At 42.3% G+C, this 16395-nt stretch overlaps 1 protein-coding gene across 1 annotated transcript in view; it reads left to right on the top strand.

Moving 5' to 3' along the window:
* The window catches only part of KATNA1 (katanin catalytic subunit A1), a 158462-nt gene that overhangs the window by 117148 nt on the left and 24919 nt on the right, over positions 1-16395 (top strand). Inside the window, exon 9 of the mRNA XM_069235280.1 lies at positions 4850-4984. Coding sequence (XP_069091381.1) covers positions 4850-4984 — 135 coding nt within the window. The remainder of the gene's footprint in view (positions 1-4849; positions 4985-16395) is intronic.

Below are 16395 nucleotides of genomic sequence, written 5' to 3'. Positions count from 1 at the left end.
CTGCCTGTGAGAAGATGAGAGCTGTGGATGTTTGCCAGTGCTGACTTGCCCTTTCCAGACGCCTTGCTATATTTCTGTTTGTAGAATTTGTTCTTTGATCCCCGAACGCCAACAGTTTTTGTTGAGACCCATAAACTTATATCGGTAGGGTTCATCTGTTGGTAGAAATGCTGAATTTTGTTACACTTAAGTTGGGGTCCTTTGGTGCTAATGATATTAAAGAGGGGACTGTTCCTATTGCTGTATGTTCAAACTTATAAATAAATAAATTTAAAAAAAAAGACTTGATTTATATCGGCAGGGCATTTCAGAAAAGTCGACCCTATATCTGAATACACTCCTTGGGGGACACAGTAGCTACTCCAAGCAAAAGTATCTCCTTTGGAGGAAAGGCTAACATGCCTATACATTTGAGGATTCTCTCTGAAGGCAATTACAGCCCTATCAGTCAGACAAATCTCATTCCTCCTGGGAAACATGTCATTGGGCATCTCATGTGCCACTACAAGAATGTCAAGGGTGCTAGAAGACTAGGGACTGGTAAGAGAAGATAAAACGGACCAACTTTGACACTCAGTCTCTCGTACGGTGGAGAAAGAGTGATCGTGTTTCTGGAATTCTGTTCCAGAAACTCCCACTAACTTCCTCAAGTGTCAATTGAAGGTTGGGGAGCCACATAAGAGACCTTTCTGCTTTGACATGGTCACCAACGGAGAGACAGTTTCATATCAACATGCTATCATGGAGGGCTGTTAATTGGCTCTGAAATCTTTCCTTCTGTCCATGTTTTACAATACTGCTTCAAGCAGACGAACACTACAACCATGTACTAAATCATTAAAAAGAGATGAACCGGTTCAAGAGTATTTATCGGGGGCTCCCGAGATGGATAGTGGACAGCCTAAGCAGGAAACGTCTAGAGCAACACAAGTCTGTGCTAAACAATGGTGTTATGCAAAACAATTTTAAGAGTGGGGCACTTTGCAAATCGACTTTCTTGCTGCAGGCAAAAATGAAAATTCCCCGCCTTCACATTTAAATACCCAGAGCAAAGAGAAATACTCATTTGGGGGTTGGTTGAGGACATTTGCTGTGCTTCCCCCTCCTAACCAGACTGCTAATAAAAATTATGCAGCCCAAGGTCACAGTGATTCTTGTTGTTCCAGATTGGCAGAGACCGTTGTGGTATCTAGATTGCCTTCACCTGTTGTTCCAACCTCACCTGATTCTTGCATGCAGACTAGATGTGGTTTCCAGGTCAGGCAGAATGTCATCCCAGCCTCTACCTGCTGAACCTGACTGCCTGGCTCTTATATAGGTACTGACAGACCACTGTGTGCTGCCTGGCAATTTTTGCAGGGATGTAGGTGGGCGAGCCCATCATGCACCAATACACACACTCACGGACATGCATTTACACAAGTGTGCTCATACCCATTCACAAAACTTACAAACACACATGCATACGTTCTCACACAGACACACCCCCCAAACTTCAAAAAGCATAAAACTCACATGCAATGCAGCTCTCCAGGAGGGAAGTCTTGGAGGTTCAGGAGAAGTGGAACTGCTACTGCTGCCTCTTCTGATTGGCTAACCTTGAGTCAGCCAATGAGATGGGTCAGTAATGCTGCTGACCCCATCCCACTTTGTGACGAGGTGTTCTTGATTGACATTAATTTGTGTGCAGTTTAGGGCTTAAAACTGAGGTGCCCAAGGCAGAGGCATTCTGTGACACTCCCCTTCGTCAAGAGGGGGAGGGCCTAGAGGCTTTTTTTTTTTTTTGCCACACTGAGGAGGTCACACCCATAGGGCTGTGAAGTTCTCAGCCTGGCAATGTTCAGCCCAGGCAGGACATGCACCTGTGCATTTAGTGCATGTCTAACTCCTGGCTGCCTCACTTGAACAGGAAGAGTGTCCATCATGCTGACCTTTGCACAGCCTGACTGGCACTTTTCTTGTCTGGAAAAATGGGAGGTGGCCCCGCCTCAGGATGGACGGCTGCGGCTTGGAGCACTGTACAGCTTTATGAATTTACCACATGATTGCATAAGAAATCCTGAAAGAAGCTAATTGGCTCTCTACTTGTTTTCATATGCTTTCAAGTAGAAGAGCATCTGCGAATGAAATCCCCAGAAACGGATTGACCTAAGAAATTGCCAAGAAGAAATAGTACTGCTTATCTTCTTTGAATAGGAAAATATGACCTTCAGTTCTCTGATCCAAAAGTGCATTTTCGCAGCTATTACTGCTTCTCAGACATCTTTTTTTCAACAGGCCATTTAAATTAGAGCCTTGAGAGCACTGAAATGAGACTCCCATCTTGGGAACTTACCATTATCCTTTCCAAATTAAAAGGCATTCCATTTAAACCCATGCAACAGTCTGATATGAAACGTTTTTCATGGAAAGACACTTTCTTGTATCTAGGTCGGTGATTGATTTTCAAGCTCAGTGTTCGAAGGATTTTTCACCATATCAATGTTTCCTTGAAAACACACCTCTTTTGTTCAAAGTAATTTTGAATGTTCACATTAAAGCAGTCTCCTTTTCAAAGTTTCCAGGTCATTCATCTCTAGTAGAAATATCACTCCTTACCCTGGATTTGACAACAGTTCTAAAATATTACTCAGTAAAACCATGGGTAGTGGGAAGTCAAAACAACGGTTTGTAAATTATGGAGCAGTTTGCACCGGTTTTGCTTTTTGTGAACAAACTATAGCTAGATGGATAGTTTCCTGCTTAACCGCATGCTACCAAAAGTCCAATATACCCCTTGTACTTAAGCGTAAGACCAATTATACCAGGAAGAAAACCACTTTGTGCGTCTTTGATTTTAAGTGTCATGATACCAGACATTTGCAGAGTTGCTGTCTAGAGGTTTGTTCATGCTAAACATTACTGTATTGACTCTGACTCCAGAACAGACCCTGGTAGATCAGACTTCCTTGCATAACTTACTTGTTTAGTAATTACTCGGTCCTTCACCTGTGGCAACCTCCACAGATGAGCATAATTACCCCTGCTCTTGTCTTCTACTGTTCGCGGATTTTGGAGAGAATTTCATTTTGGAGAAAGAAATTTACATTCCTTAATCCAAGTTCTTTCATGAACATTCTCTGAATGCCTAAACAACCCTCCAACCTCTGTTTTCTAAATTCATTGGCAAAAAGCTGTAACAGTAGTGGTCCTTCCACTGTATTCCCTTCAAAATTAAATGTCTCCTTGATTCTGTTCAGCATGATAGAAAAAAGACTGGCAGTTGCAGGGGTGTCAGCATTGTGTATGGCCTGCCTATTAGAGACTATATTTTTCCTTTCCTTGAAAGGCAAGTCAGCAGAACACTCCTAGTGGAAATCTAACTCTTGGAACTCACTCTGATCAATCATTGTGTTTCCAGTACATAGAGTATAATGCAGGGCTCGACAAAAAGATGAAGAGGCAGAACGGACCACCCTTGCATACCACGCAAGAACCATCAAACCTCTACTCCAGACACTACATTATTCTTACTAATTAAAAATCAACCGCAAATTGTGTGGTACTATTTACTACAAATTAAACAATTGTGTGTTTAGGAAATGAACACCTTATAGAGTTAAGGATGAAATGTGCGTTTTTGCCGCTCCCATCTCAAAACACTTACTGGGGAGAAATTATCTGGGCCTGCTAGTAGTTTTTCCTTTCATTTTTCTTTCTTTTTTTGTTATGTTATTCGTTTTTGCATTGCTAAGTTAACTCGCAGTGCCACCTGGGAGTCAAGTGTTTGAATATGAAAGAGTCAAATATTTTAACATTGAAAATATTGAACAAGTTAGAGAGGAGCTAGACTGACCAGTTGAATTGGAGAAGATTGAAACAGGCTAGTGCCTTAGTTTGAAAGCCTCTGCTTGACACATGGCTGACTGCCCCAGTTTATACCTATTGGACTACCTCTATAAGAGTACTTTTTTTATTTTTTGTTTTTAAACCATGTATTTTTTTGGACGCTCTCTCCTTTTACCATTGACAAATATTAATTAACAGAATGTTGGCCCAGTCTGCAATTAACATTAATTGGTAGTAAAAATAGACATCAAGGCAATATAGTGCATGCTTTTCTTTTTGTCTGTTTATTAGTACAGATACTGTTCTTTTATAAGAAAGTCTTTAACACCTTCACTTCTTGCCATCTTGACCCAAAACTGAAGAATATTTCTTACACTAGTCAAACTGAACTGGTTAGATGACGACATTCAGTAAGTCATTATCTAACCATGTGCTAAGTTGCTTTCAGGCAGTCACAGGGTGAAAGTTGAGGGAAAATCCATAAAAAGCAAACCCATTTCTTTTTCATGTTTTTGTGTTTGCAAACAGACATCATAGCCTTAACATCAAGGAGTTCACATGTCACTCTTGTATCAAATAAAAACGATCAAATTCTCAGATTTTTCAGGTTTATTGGCCACAGAACCAGTGAAATTCTGGAGCCAAACGGGCAACTACTAGGCAGTAAGGATTGAGAAACAGAAAGATACCGTCCATTCATCTGGATGAGAAATAGCTAGGTCACATGAAATAGGTATCCTGAAAGAGTGTTCTGCAGTTTGCAAGACCAAGGAAAGAGAGGTGTATAAGGTATGGGGATCAGTGCCATTATCTTTTGAATTTCCTTTTTTCACTTTGTATCATTAATGATTGTTATACTGCTACTATAAAGTTGTTGTAAGGATTACAGCAACACTAAGCTGTCAGTAATAGAGGACTTCCTTATTTTGAAGAAGAAGCTTACAAACTGAGTGCGTGGCTGCAATGCTGTAAAATCTATAACCCAAATTGTATAATTGATGTATTATTTTTCTCCCTTTAGGTGTGGGAGGCACTTCAGAAAATGATGATCCCTCAAGAATGGTAATGGTGCTTGCAGCAACTAACTTTCCTTGGGATATTGATGAGGCTCTTAGACGGAGACTCGAAAAAAGAATTTACATTCCTTTACCATCAGGTAAATTAGAATGCTCACAGCTATTTCTTTTAGACTGTTTTTCCAGCACATATCAGTGGCAATTGAGCCTCAGTTTGTTTTTTCACTTCATGGTGAAAATAAATCAAAGAATACACACATATATTTTGGCTTTATTTAACTTTCGCCCTTCTTTAATGCTGAAGATATAGATTTTCCTACACACCACAACACTCCTCATTAAAGGCTTGAACATTTTCTAAATCGCTCACATTTAGGGTAATTTCCTGTCAGAATCACCCTTTTAGGATTGGAGTCTACTAGGGACAATTGATTTTTGGTGGATTTTCCCATATGATGGGTATATTCTATGGGATGGGAACATTTTGCTTTGTAGGGAGGTAAATATTCAGAGGGCATTCGTATAGTCATCTATTGTTGGATTCTGGTTTCCTTTTTTAATGGGGCATTGCTGATCCACTAGGGGTTAACACCAAGGAACCATGGTGTGAACTTTCCCCACCCTCAATCGTTGTTACCCACTCCTTGACACTCCTGGCCCATGAGTGGCAAAGGTGCTCTTTTTCATGGTCATATCTGCAATTATGAAGTCCTAATCCATTAAGAGTGCCTCAACGTAAAGATTTTCTTGATGTCGACACCCTCTCAACAATGATTTCTCTTTGGCTAGGATTCTCTGTGTAGATGTTTGGCATAGTTATTTAGTGCTGAATTCATAGTAGGACTATGGCTCTCAGTGTTGAGCTTTCCCTTTTAAAATGTAGTGTATGACACAGCTGCACCAGATTCCCTGTCCCTGAAAGTCGGCTTTCCAAGATATCCTAGAGGGCTACAGTGACTATTCACGTGAATGTACGCCTTAAGTGGTGCCAAGACCGTGATAATACAACTGCAGATTGCTCCTGATCAGCCTTGTGGATCCAGATTGCCATCTCCCCTGGAAGAGCCCTTGGGGGATAAGGAGCCTACAGCCAGGCATTAAAGGTGGTCTTCACTCCTGCAGTTTGTCAACTCGGTGTAGACTGGTCACTCTGGAGCTGCTCTTACTAAATCAGATAGTTGTATGCAAAGCTTTCCATACCCAGGCTTCAATGGACACTATATATAAAAAAACAATCGTTGGGAGATACAATTTATCCAACAGAGAAACGTTCCCAAAGATAAGTAGCGTTGGATGTGTAATAGAAACGTACAAAGCATTTTTCTCCACAAATGTTAAATGCTATGATTTTGTCACAGGGTCTTTACTAATAACGATTTATACTGTTTTGTGTTTTGTCTCACTTAGCTGGGTCTATTCTTCAGGAATAATCTCTCTTGTAGCTTCTGTTTAGAAGCAATACATGCATTTTCCAGAAGAACCTCTTAGGAGTTATTTAACTACACAGCACTAATTTGAGCAACGTTTTTATGTTAGTTTGTGTATTTGTTTCTACTGTACATGATGCCACTCACAGTTTGTGGTATAAATAATTATTTCTGTATAATTGATTTGTAAGCCATTTGAACCTATGACTACCAGTGTCTGCCGAACGTGAAAACAATTGTCCTTGTTGCTGTTAACACACTTGTTGAATACATAGTGGGCAAACAGACCTCCCGCATACTTATGTATTGTCAGCTGTGACTCAGCTTGGAAGTCCCCTCCTGGCCCCACCACTCAAGGAATGGCTAAGGGACAGGAAGAAAAGGGAATGTAAGCAGATGTAGACTCCGCTATAAAAAGAAAACACAAACAAAAAACCTATGCAGCACTGTACAATCCACACTATTGTTGCAGTAGGAACGTTTTTGAGGATGGTTCAGTCCAAAACAGATGACAGGCCACCCTGATCCCCACACTGGATTAACCCCTCTGTTTGTACAGAGGGCTGGGTTGGACTCTGCACAGTGCAACCAAACCCACTGCTTAAACAAACTGGGCTCTAATGTGCAGCCCCTCTCCCCATTCACCCACCTATTTGGGTAACATAATCTCTAAAACATTTTGGTCTCCTCTTTAGTTGTACTATATGTCGATATCCTTATTGTGATGGCTTTCTACTGGCCAGTTCAGCAGATGTTTTTGTTATTATTCTCTAGTGTCTTCCTTGTTGTATAATAGCAAGGCACTCTGCATTGCATTGTATGCTGAGATAAGTTGTACTTACTATATGGGACACGTAAGATGTATGGGGAAAATACTGTACCGTAATAAGCTGTTTAAAATCAATAAAGAACCACTGTGGGGGAAAAAAGACTCTGAAGGCACAGTGGTCTCAGGTGAGTCTTGGAGAGATTATTTCTTCCTTAACATTGTCTTCTGACAGTAGTTGGACAGTTACCTTGGATCATAAACCCCAAATGCTAGTACCATTTAGGGTAGCAGAATGTACTCTGGGGTGCTTGCCCATCTACAGAACAGGTCTTGCAGCCAAACCTTATAAGTCTGCTATCAAAATGCTGTCTCTGCCCACTTTGGAAACAATTGTTTGTTCAGAGGCACCTTCAAATGCTACATCCAATTGTACAGTTGATGAGTGTGCCAAGGTTTCTCTGTGACCTAGGTAAGTGGGCACTCTTCTGTGAACTGAAATACTCCCTTGAGATTCCCTCCTTTCGGGTGCCTGTCTTAAATCTTAATCTACCCCAAGCTCTTTATCTCAGGATGTGACTAAGGATGCTCTAGCCAGTCCCAAATGTGGTCAAACATTGCCACCTCATTTTACAGTAAGCATCAAACTTGGGAGAGAAAGTAGTGTGATGTTTTGTCTATACTGCTTTGGACAAAAGAAAGTGGACCTTGGTGATCTGGATACTAAGTATCCCCACAGTTGAAGTTTTTGGAATTTAGCCCCTCATGATTCTCTTCTACTGGACCTGTCTGTCTCTGAATTTGTATCTTACATTAATCTTGCTTTATTCTTGATCTTGCAACCCTCTTTGGTTCTTTCTTCTCTGATGGGATTCCCTGGAATCCTACCAAACTAGGAGACTCCTGATTCCTGATCTGGCCTCTGTAAGTCTCTGGTCACCAGAATAGAAAGCCATTCGAGGGGTGAATGATTTGTACTGTTGCAATAGCTATACTCTGAAGTCTAATAAGGGTCTATTAAAGGTCTTTTACAGATCCTCAAAGCTTTCCTGGCTGCAATCTGGTGCCGTTTGGCTGCAGATGTTGCAGCAGGTCTGGCAGAGTGTTGACCCCTGCCTCTTTGGCTTCTTGAACGCCCACTCATATTTGTAACCCACTGCCTCAGCAATCCTGCTAGAAATCTTGTTGAGAAGAGCAAGGATATGAAGGAGATATTGAAGACCAATTTATTCCACACCATTCTCATGGACATGATTTCTTTAATGAGATTGAAGCTACGTTCTCTGCCTTATGGCTGAAATCATGAGGTGTAATGATGCATTTCATCCATTCCTCAAGAAGCTCAGATGGCGCTTTCAGGTCCAGTGTACATTTAAAATCTGCATTACGAAAATGGTCCCTCTTTTTACTGGTGATCATTGAAAGGACACTTAAAACAGGCTGGTCTTTCCAAGAGACTCTGCTTTGAAAGGCCCTTAAAAGACAAGTCTTGCTACTTTCAAGGTTTCTGCAGAAAACCTGTGAAACCATTGCAGTGGCTCTTCCAGCACCCAGGATAAAAATGCTTACATTCTTAAGAAAACCCAACTTTATATGAGTGTCAAAAGCCGAATTGGTTCCCCCTCATAATAATGCCATTTAATATCTGAACTGGGGGATAAAATCTATGCATTCACCATCCAGGAGGGCAGTTACCTGTGGACGGTGGATTGTTTATCGGTAAGGCTTCATATCTTTTGGCTTCTACTGCCACCATACCGTCCCTGATGTTCACCCTGCCTTCATTCATTTTCTCTCAAGAACCTTTGGTGGGGCAGCAAACGATTATGATTATGGGGGCCATTGATACTGTGCCAAAAGAAGCGGAAGATTGGATCATTCTTCCACATTCCAATTCCAAATACTTTATTTGGTTGTCATAACCAACAATGTTAGTTAATAAAGGACATATACTTTACATTACAATAAAGAATAAAATATACATAAACAGAAAGTACTACAAATATTAAATTAATCGAGTTAGGACAAGTCCTCTTCCTGTCATATACATCAAGTAAAATATCCGAAAACAGTACAGACAGTTGCACAAGTTCCTGAATGTTAGTTACAAAATCATCAGTGAGCAATACATGACAAAAAGTACAGTACTAGAGAATGCAAGAATAATACGTAATCAAGGTAACTAAAGTGCAAATTGATCTAGTGCAAAAAAAGTAGTTCATGCAATACCAAAGAATGCAAATATGACATGCCTAATCTCTAAGAAATGGGTGGTGCCAAAACCTCCACAATACTTGGACAACACAGATTTAGGTACTTAGATTCAAGCATACTGGCTGGATCCATTTCCATCTAAAACCCTTGTTCTCGGGGCAGAAAAACAACACATGTTCCACAGTTTCAGTGACCAAGCCACAAGCAGAGCACAGGATGTTGTCCTAATTACTCCTTCACCTGCTTGTAGCAGATTTCAGTGGTAAGGTCCCTAACTGAAAACGCACATACAAACTCTTGGTCAGTGATGTGTAATGATGTCGAGAAATGGTTTGAAACGTGGTGAATTCAAAGAACTTTTTGGTCAAAACTCAATGTTAATATGCTGTTCATGAACTTAGGGCCAATAATGGGACTGGAGTCCCAATGATTTCTGCTTTACGAATACTTCTAGGGTCGTACAACCATTTTTGCAGATGCAGCCTTTCGAGCCAGTTGAATACATATTTTAAATTGGGGGATCTTCATAGCATTACTCAACTTCATCGGTTCTTTAAGAAAATCCTTATATTCAATCAACTCTGGGGCAAACCAAAGGCATGCCGAGTACAACAGAGGTTTTAAAGCAACTAAATCAGAAACTCGTTTTGATGCCGAGGTCCAAGAGTGGAATCAAGGGGCTGCGGGCAGGAAAAAAAACTGTGATCTAGCAAAGTTGCTTTCCCCAATAACCAGTTTCTGCGAGCCATTGCACCCCCATGGGTCAGCACCAAAAGAGGCAGCACTTTGGAATTATTTAGCGCTAAACCTCTAGTGCAGGGAAAGCAAGTGGGAGATTGTTTTTCTCTGGAGGCGAAGAATGGCATTGCCTCGTAGCTGGATCAACAGCATCTTTCTGTTCAGTTGTAAATCCCACTTCAGTTTATCAGACAATTTAACCTCGAGGTAATCCAATATCCGTACTTTCTAAAGGTTCTGAGCCCCTCTAATCATGCAATTCTTAACTTCCCCAGCGCCAAACACCATGAATTTCGTTTTCCTGACATTAAGTCTCATCTCTGTGGTTTTACAGAACACCGTAAACTTATCAATTAGGCCCTGCAGCCCCATAGGGGTTTTGGAAATAAGGAGTGAATCCTCTGTGAAGAGTGGGATGAGTACCTTCTTGCCATTTACAACAGGGGAGTCATTCCTACAATGCATCAGTTCACTCACAGTATCGTTTATATGTAATGGGAACAAAGTTGGAGCAAGGACGCACCCTTAAAGATTCGAATATGATCCATTTGTTCACCTCTGCTGCCCCAGCAAACCTTAGCGTAAGTCTTATCATGCAACTTAGCAATGTGATTTACCAAATTCAACTGCGCACACCTTCCAGCCAAAACTTTCCATAGGTTTTCTCGGGGAAGGAGATCAAATGCAGCCCTGAGATTTATAAAGGCTACATACAGCTTTTGTTTTAGCAGAATGGGGAAAATAGTGCTGCAGAAGAAAGCATCTATTGTTTTCCCTACAAATGGCATCAATAAAGGTTTTGCAGTGCTAAAATCACCATCTTCCAAGCTTTCAGGAACAGGCAGACTAGAATCAAATTCTAATTCTTCAAAACAGTTTTGGCATTTTACTGAGACATACCCCATTTTCCTATTCTTTGTGCTTTCAACCTCCTTCCAGTTAGTGACATAAGTGGGTGTGAAACCAATCGTGGATCCTGGACAGCTATAAATTTCTGAAAAGTAGACAAACATTCTGAATTTGATAAGGGGTAATTTGTGTAGATCCTTCAAGGTTTACCTATAAAAAGTTAACACAAAAAAAAAAAAAAATGAAGTTCAGCTGAAGAAAAGAGCTATTTGTCTGTTTTCATCTGTAACCTTTTCTAAGTATGGGAGATTGTCGAAAGCAGTATACCATGGTGTCCACTGGACCTTTTGGTTGAAGGGAAATATAAGGCTTGTAGATTCACCAAGAACCCAAGCTACCCAAAACGTATTGTGAAGATGCCAAAAACGTTTCCCAAAATGTTTTTTTCAGTTGGGGCACCTGCGTTTTTGGTCCCGGGCTTGGCAGTCATCTAGGGAAGCCTACCAAACCCAGACATTTCCCAGTGTTTTCTTACCCATAACCCCCTGCAAAGATCAAATTTAGTTTAAAAAGTCACATTTTATTCACATTTCTGTGTGAACTCGCCATATCAGCACAAACTTCCTACCACCCAGGATTCCCCTTGGTCTGTAAATAAAATTGATACTTCACTTATTAGGTAGGCCAAGTGCCTGTGACTGGGAAGGGCCAAAATTGTGTAGAAATTGAGGGGGAACCAAAGTGGGTCCAAAACAGTAGAATTTCTCATACTTTTTCAGGCTGCCTCTCCTTTGGGCACCCACACAAGTGGGGCAGAATTTTTATTGGTACAGATGGGGCAATGCTGGGTGGTAGGAATTTTGTGTATTCCTGTGGATTCCATCACAGAAATGTAGGGACAGTATGTGATTTCAGGCACAGTTTGAGGTTTGGAGGGCATTGTGGGTAAGGAAATGGTGTGGGGTGTATGTGAAGCACACCACCCTTGACCCAGATTTTTAGTTTTCAGAAGTGTCTGGGTCTGGTAGGTTTTTCGAGGTGGCAGCGTATCCAAGTTCCAAAAGAGCAGCTGCTCATCATTGCAAGTGGGACGATATTTAGAGTTAGCCAAGCTCTCTTAGCCCATATGTAAAATAAAAATCATGAGTTAAATGTCCTCTTGCTTGCCATTTGGGGTAGGGGACATAACCATGGTGGAGGGCAGCCCCACCCCTCTATTTGTTTTAAATTGCCTTGCGTTTAGTGGGCTGTCTGCCCCTTCATCCCCATGGAGGGGGATCAGGGACTATTGCTCCCATCTGCACTGGGGCTTCGGAGGGTTTTGTGCAGGGGATGGATATATAGTTGACATATTTGGGGCATATTTTAGGCAGCCCCCTCCCTGAAACACTCTTGTGTAGCCATTTTAGTTATAGCTCCATGAACATTATTTTAGCACACTAGGCCTGCCGCTGTGCACTTTAACCTAGATAGATTTTATTCAGCTTTATTATTTTAACAATAGCTGCACGTGTGGTCTTGTTTATTTCTCTCTATCTAGCTGTTCTTTGCCTAGGCCAGCACTACATTCTTAAACAAGACATTCTTGTTCACACTGTGCTTCTCTCAAGGCTGCAGTAAGATAGGTTGCCGGTAAAACGTGGTAAAGCTTTGTCTCTGGTAATCATAGAAACACACACATCCTTGCGTAGGGACATTTTCTTTAAAAAAAATCAGCTGTTTTATTATAAAAAAAGACTTTCCTGTCTCATACACGTTAGAGGGAGATTCCAGCCAGACTACCACGACTGTATGCTGAATGGTTCGCTACAGCTGCTTATGCAGACTTCAGGCCTTGCTCAGGTATGGGGGAGGATGTCTTCCCAGGGGAACCTGAAGGGCAGAACTAGAGCTTAACCTGCTGTGCTCTAATATAGCCTAGGTAGGAATTAGTCTATCGACTCTAGTGACAATATGGTAGCGTTATTTCTATGCTTCACTCTCCTTGTCGCATGGTTATTGCAGTACATGTTTTATCATCTAAGATGCAGTTACTTCATTAAAACCTTATTGAAACATATACTGCCTCTGCTTGTCATCATATATGTGAGACTAATATAACTGAGAGAAACGGATGAGATCTGAGTGACCACGATTTCCCTGAGGCGTCAGTTGTGTCATGCGCCCGGCTGCCCAGTCATCCCTGCTCTTGGGTGGAGATGAGGCACTGCTAGTTACCCCTGAGCACAACCCGGATTAGGCCGACAGGTTTCACCTGTAGTGTGATAGACTCAGGGCCAGATGTAGGTAAGTTTTATTTTGCGACTTGCAATTTGCGAGTCATAGCGACTCGCAAATTGCAACTCTCAAAAGTGCATGCAGAAAGGTGTCTCAGACACCTTCTGCGACTCCCTATGGGGTCGCATAGACCCACCTCATGAATATTAATGAGGTGGGTCGCAGTTTGCGACCCCATAGCGAGTCAATGCACTCACAGGGATGGTGGCCTGCTGGAGACAGCAGACCACCATGTCTGTGACTGCTTTTAAATAAAGCAGTTTTTTTTTTCTTTTTGCAGCCTGTTTTCCTTAAAGGAAAACGAGCTGCAAAACGAAAAACTTCCAAAACCATTTGGTTTCGGTTTTTTCAGAGTAGGCAGTGGTCCATAGGACCACTGCCTGCTCTGAATTTTTTTTATTGGGGCATTCACAAAGGGGAAGGTGTCCCATGGGGACCCGTTCCCTTTTGCAATTGAGTTACCATCCACTTCAAGTGGATGGTAACTGCGAGTTGGTTTGCGACCGCATTCGCGGTCACAAACCAACTCCGCGTGGCGATGCGGTCGCAAATAGGAAGGGAACACCCCTTCCTATTTGCAAATCGCAGCCTCAAATTGCGAGTTGGTACCGACTCGCAATTTGAGGTTGTGCATCGCGTTAAGCCTTTTGCGCGTCGCAAACTGCGTTTTTCGCAGTTTGCGACGCGCAAAAGGCTTCCTACATCTGGCCCTCAGTCCCTTACACCGCAGGCGATTCTGCTGCGACAAAACTATAAGGAAATGTAATCCCTGGTGCCTAGTATGCTTTCAGCCCCCGCGTGGGGGTAGATCAGCAGCGGGCATATCAGGGGCTTTGCCCCAATCAGGCCCATCTGGCGCTGAAAGACTGAATTATCCCCCAAAGCAATAAATGGGGGAGCGAAAGCCCTTGCTCAAGGCTCTGCTCCCCCTCCCTGGTGTCTAGGGGGTGGATTTCTGACTGGAGATTGCCCTCCTGTGGTGATCCCCAGGCAGGGATCCACTAGGGACGGGTACAATTGGAATGGGGAGGTTCTCCCCTTTGCAGTGATACCTCTCACGTCTGTCCCGGTGCTCGGGGGCTGAGATAGCCCCCTGAGCACTGAGGAAGGGAAAGTGAAGTGAGCTGATCGGTTTCAGTGAAATGACCTCAGGCGCTGATCGTCATTACACTGAAAAAAAGAAACAGCCTCTGGGTGATGGGAAGCTCTCCCTATCTCCTGAGGCAGACTCTTTCTAAAAGATATCCCTCTGGTCCCCGCAACAGATGGACTTCAAGTGCCATGTGTGCGAACGGCTGTGAGCCATCCGATGCACATAAGTACTGTAGCACAGAAAGGGTTAAAAGCTGTTCTTAATAGTTTCTTTGCTTAATTGCAGTCTGAATCAAACCAACTAACCTCTTTCAAGCAAGGTGCCCATTTGTGACCGATTTCCTTATAAAAGATGTCTTACAACTTAGCAAAGTAACCGTTGGGGATCTCTAAGATTGGAAAGGAGGCACTGGGAACATCTTCATACTCCAGAGAGCACTTTAGGGTTTGACAATACTTGCGGGCAGGAAACTCGTCGGCGATTTTAAGTCAGTAAGGGTTCAGGCACCGCAGTGTATTTAACAATGTGAGTTCTAAGTAAATCTTTGCCTGTGAGTAATGTAACTAAGGAGTTAAAGTCACTATCAGATTGGGGCTCAACTCTCATGTCCGCCAAAAGAGACCAAAGCCTAATATCTAGGAAAACATGATCAATGACACTTGTGTACAAACATCTCTTGAAAGTAGGTAGCCCCAATCAGAACAGGTGCGGCCACTACAAGCCCTCAAACCCCGACCAACAGATATAGAGGTTAAATGAAGGGCAGTGCCCTTCAACATACTATGCTGTTTCCCTGTAACCAGGGAGCTACTCCAATGCTCATCCTCTAAATCAATTACCTCATTTGTTAGGGGTGAGGTTCAAAGGAGATTTTAAAGTCCCCAGCAACTTTAACCTTTGCATCCTTTTGGTACTTCTCGATTAACACACCTAAGAGAGCTAAACTAGGAGACTCCCTAGCAGCTGAAACAGACCTTATATAAACATTCATTATCACTAATTTGAAACCTGATAATAAGCTATGATCCTAGCAATATCCGGAGAGTCCATTTTTATGGCAGCATGCAAACAAGGAATATCATTTTTAACTAAAACGAACAATCCTCCATTATCTCTACCAAATCTCCCTGTTGGCTTGGCCTCCACATTCCAAGGCGAGAAACCGCTGATGCACACCCGGCTTGTGCACCATGTTTCCTAAAAGAGGCAGACATCATGTTTGCCAATATAAGTTAGCCAATCTGAATCAGTTAGTTTGGATTTAATGCCTGCCATGTTCCAGGAAATTGTAGATGCTGACTTGGGTTTCTAAAGCCCCTCCTTAACATAAATTCTTCTCAGTGTGGGTAACTAAATCAGGACTACGGTCTGGGTAACTAAATCAGGACTACATACGGGTGCACCACTGCTGCTATTGGTGCAAGGGTAAGGCTTGAAGTTATCTGCTCTTACTAGTGGGGGGACCCGCGTTATGCATCAGGGCCCCACCATCAACACATTTATTAACTGAAGGAGGCACAGTCTGGGAAATTGGTCAAGCGATCTCATCCAAACTAGGCACCGCTGACTCATCCGCAGAAAAGGGTACGTACATACCAGAGGATTCATTGTGTCTTTAGGGGTTTTCCTGGTGGTGGTGGGAGATGTTTTTTTGCCTGATTTTAGTCTTTAGAGGACCCAGAAGATGAGAGGTGCTTAGTTCGAAATTTATAAGATTCTTAACCAGCTCCTCATTGATCTGTAATACATAAATGTAGTCCAGATGATGGAGAATCAAAACGACATCGCCTGGAGTGCTCAATGTCAGACACAATTATGGAGAGATAATTGTGTGTAGTCCTAAACTAATGCACTACCTTAATAATTAACAAGACTGTACACCAGAAGGCAGCTTGGGTACCTTGGTCATGTAGATTACTCGACTCAAGTTGGGACTCAGCCTAGAGTGCAACATATTCCCCTGATAGGGAAGGTGTTGGCTTTGCATATCCCTAATAAGAGGCAGTTCTCTTGCTCTAGAAGTACGACCCACTGATATCACTTGACACCTCATTAAGGCAGCTTGGCTCAGGCTGCCAGAGACTGACCATTTAGGAAAGGGCGCTACAAGGCTGATTTTGGTAATTTTCCAAAAGAGTTCTAAAACTGTTTCTCTGTGCTACTTATAATAAATCCAACCTCGGCAAG

Source organism: Pleurodeles waltl, chromosome 5, assembly GCF_031143425.1.
Source record: "Pleurodeles waltl isolate 20211129_DDA chromosome 5, aPleWal1.hap1.20221129, whole genome shotgun sequence".
Taxonomy (NCBI): domain Eukaryota; kingdom Metazoa; phylum Chordata; class Amphibia; order Caudata; family Salamandridae; genus Pleurodeles; species Pleurodeles waltl.
This window is presented reverse-complemented; position numbering and strand designations above follow the sequence as displayed.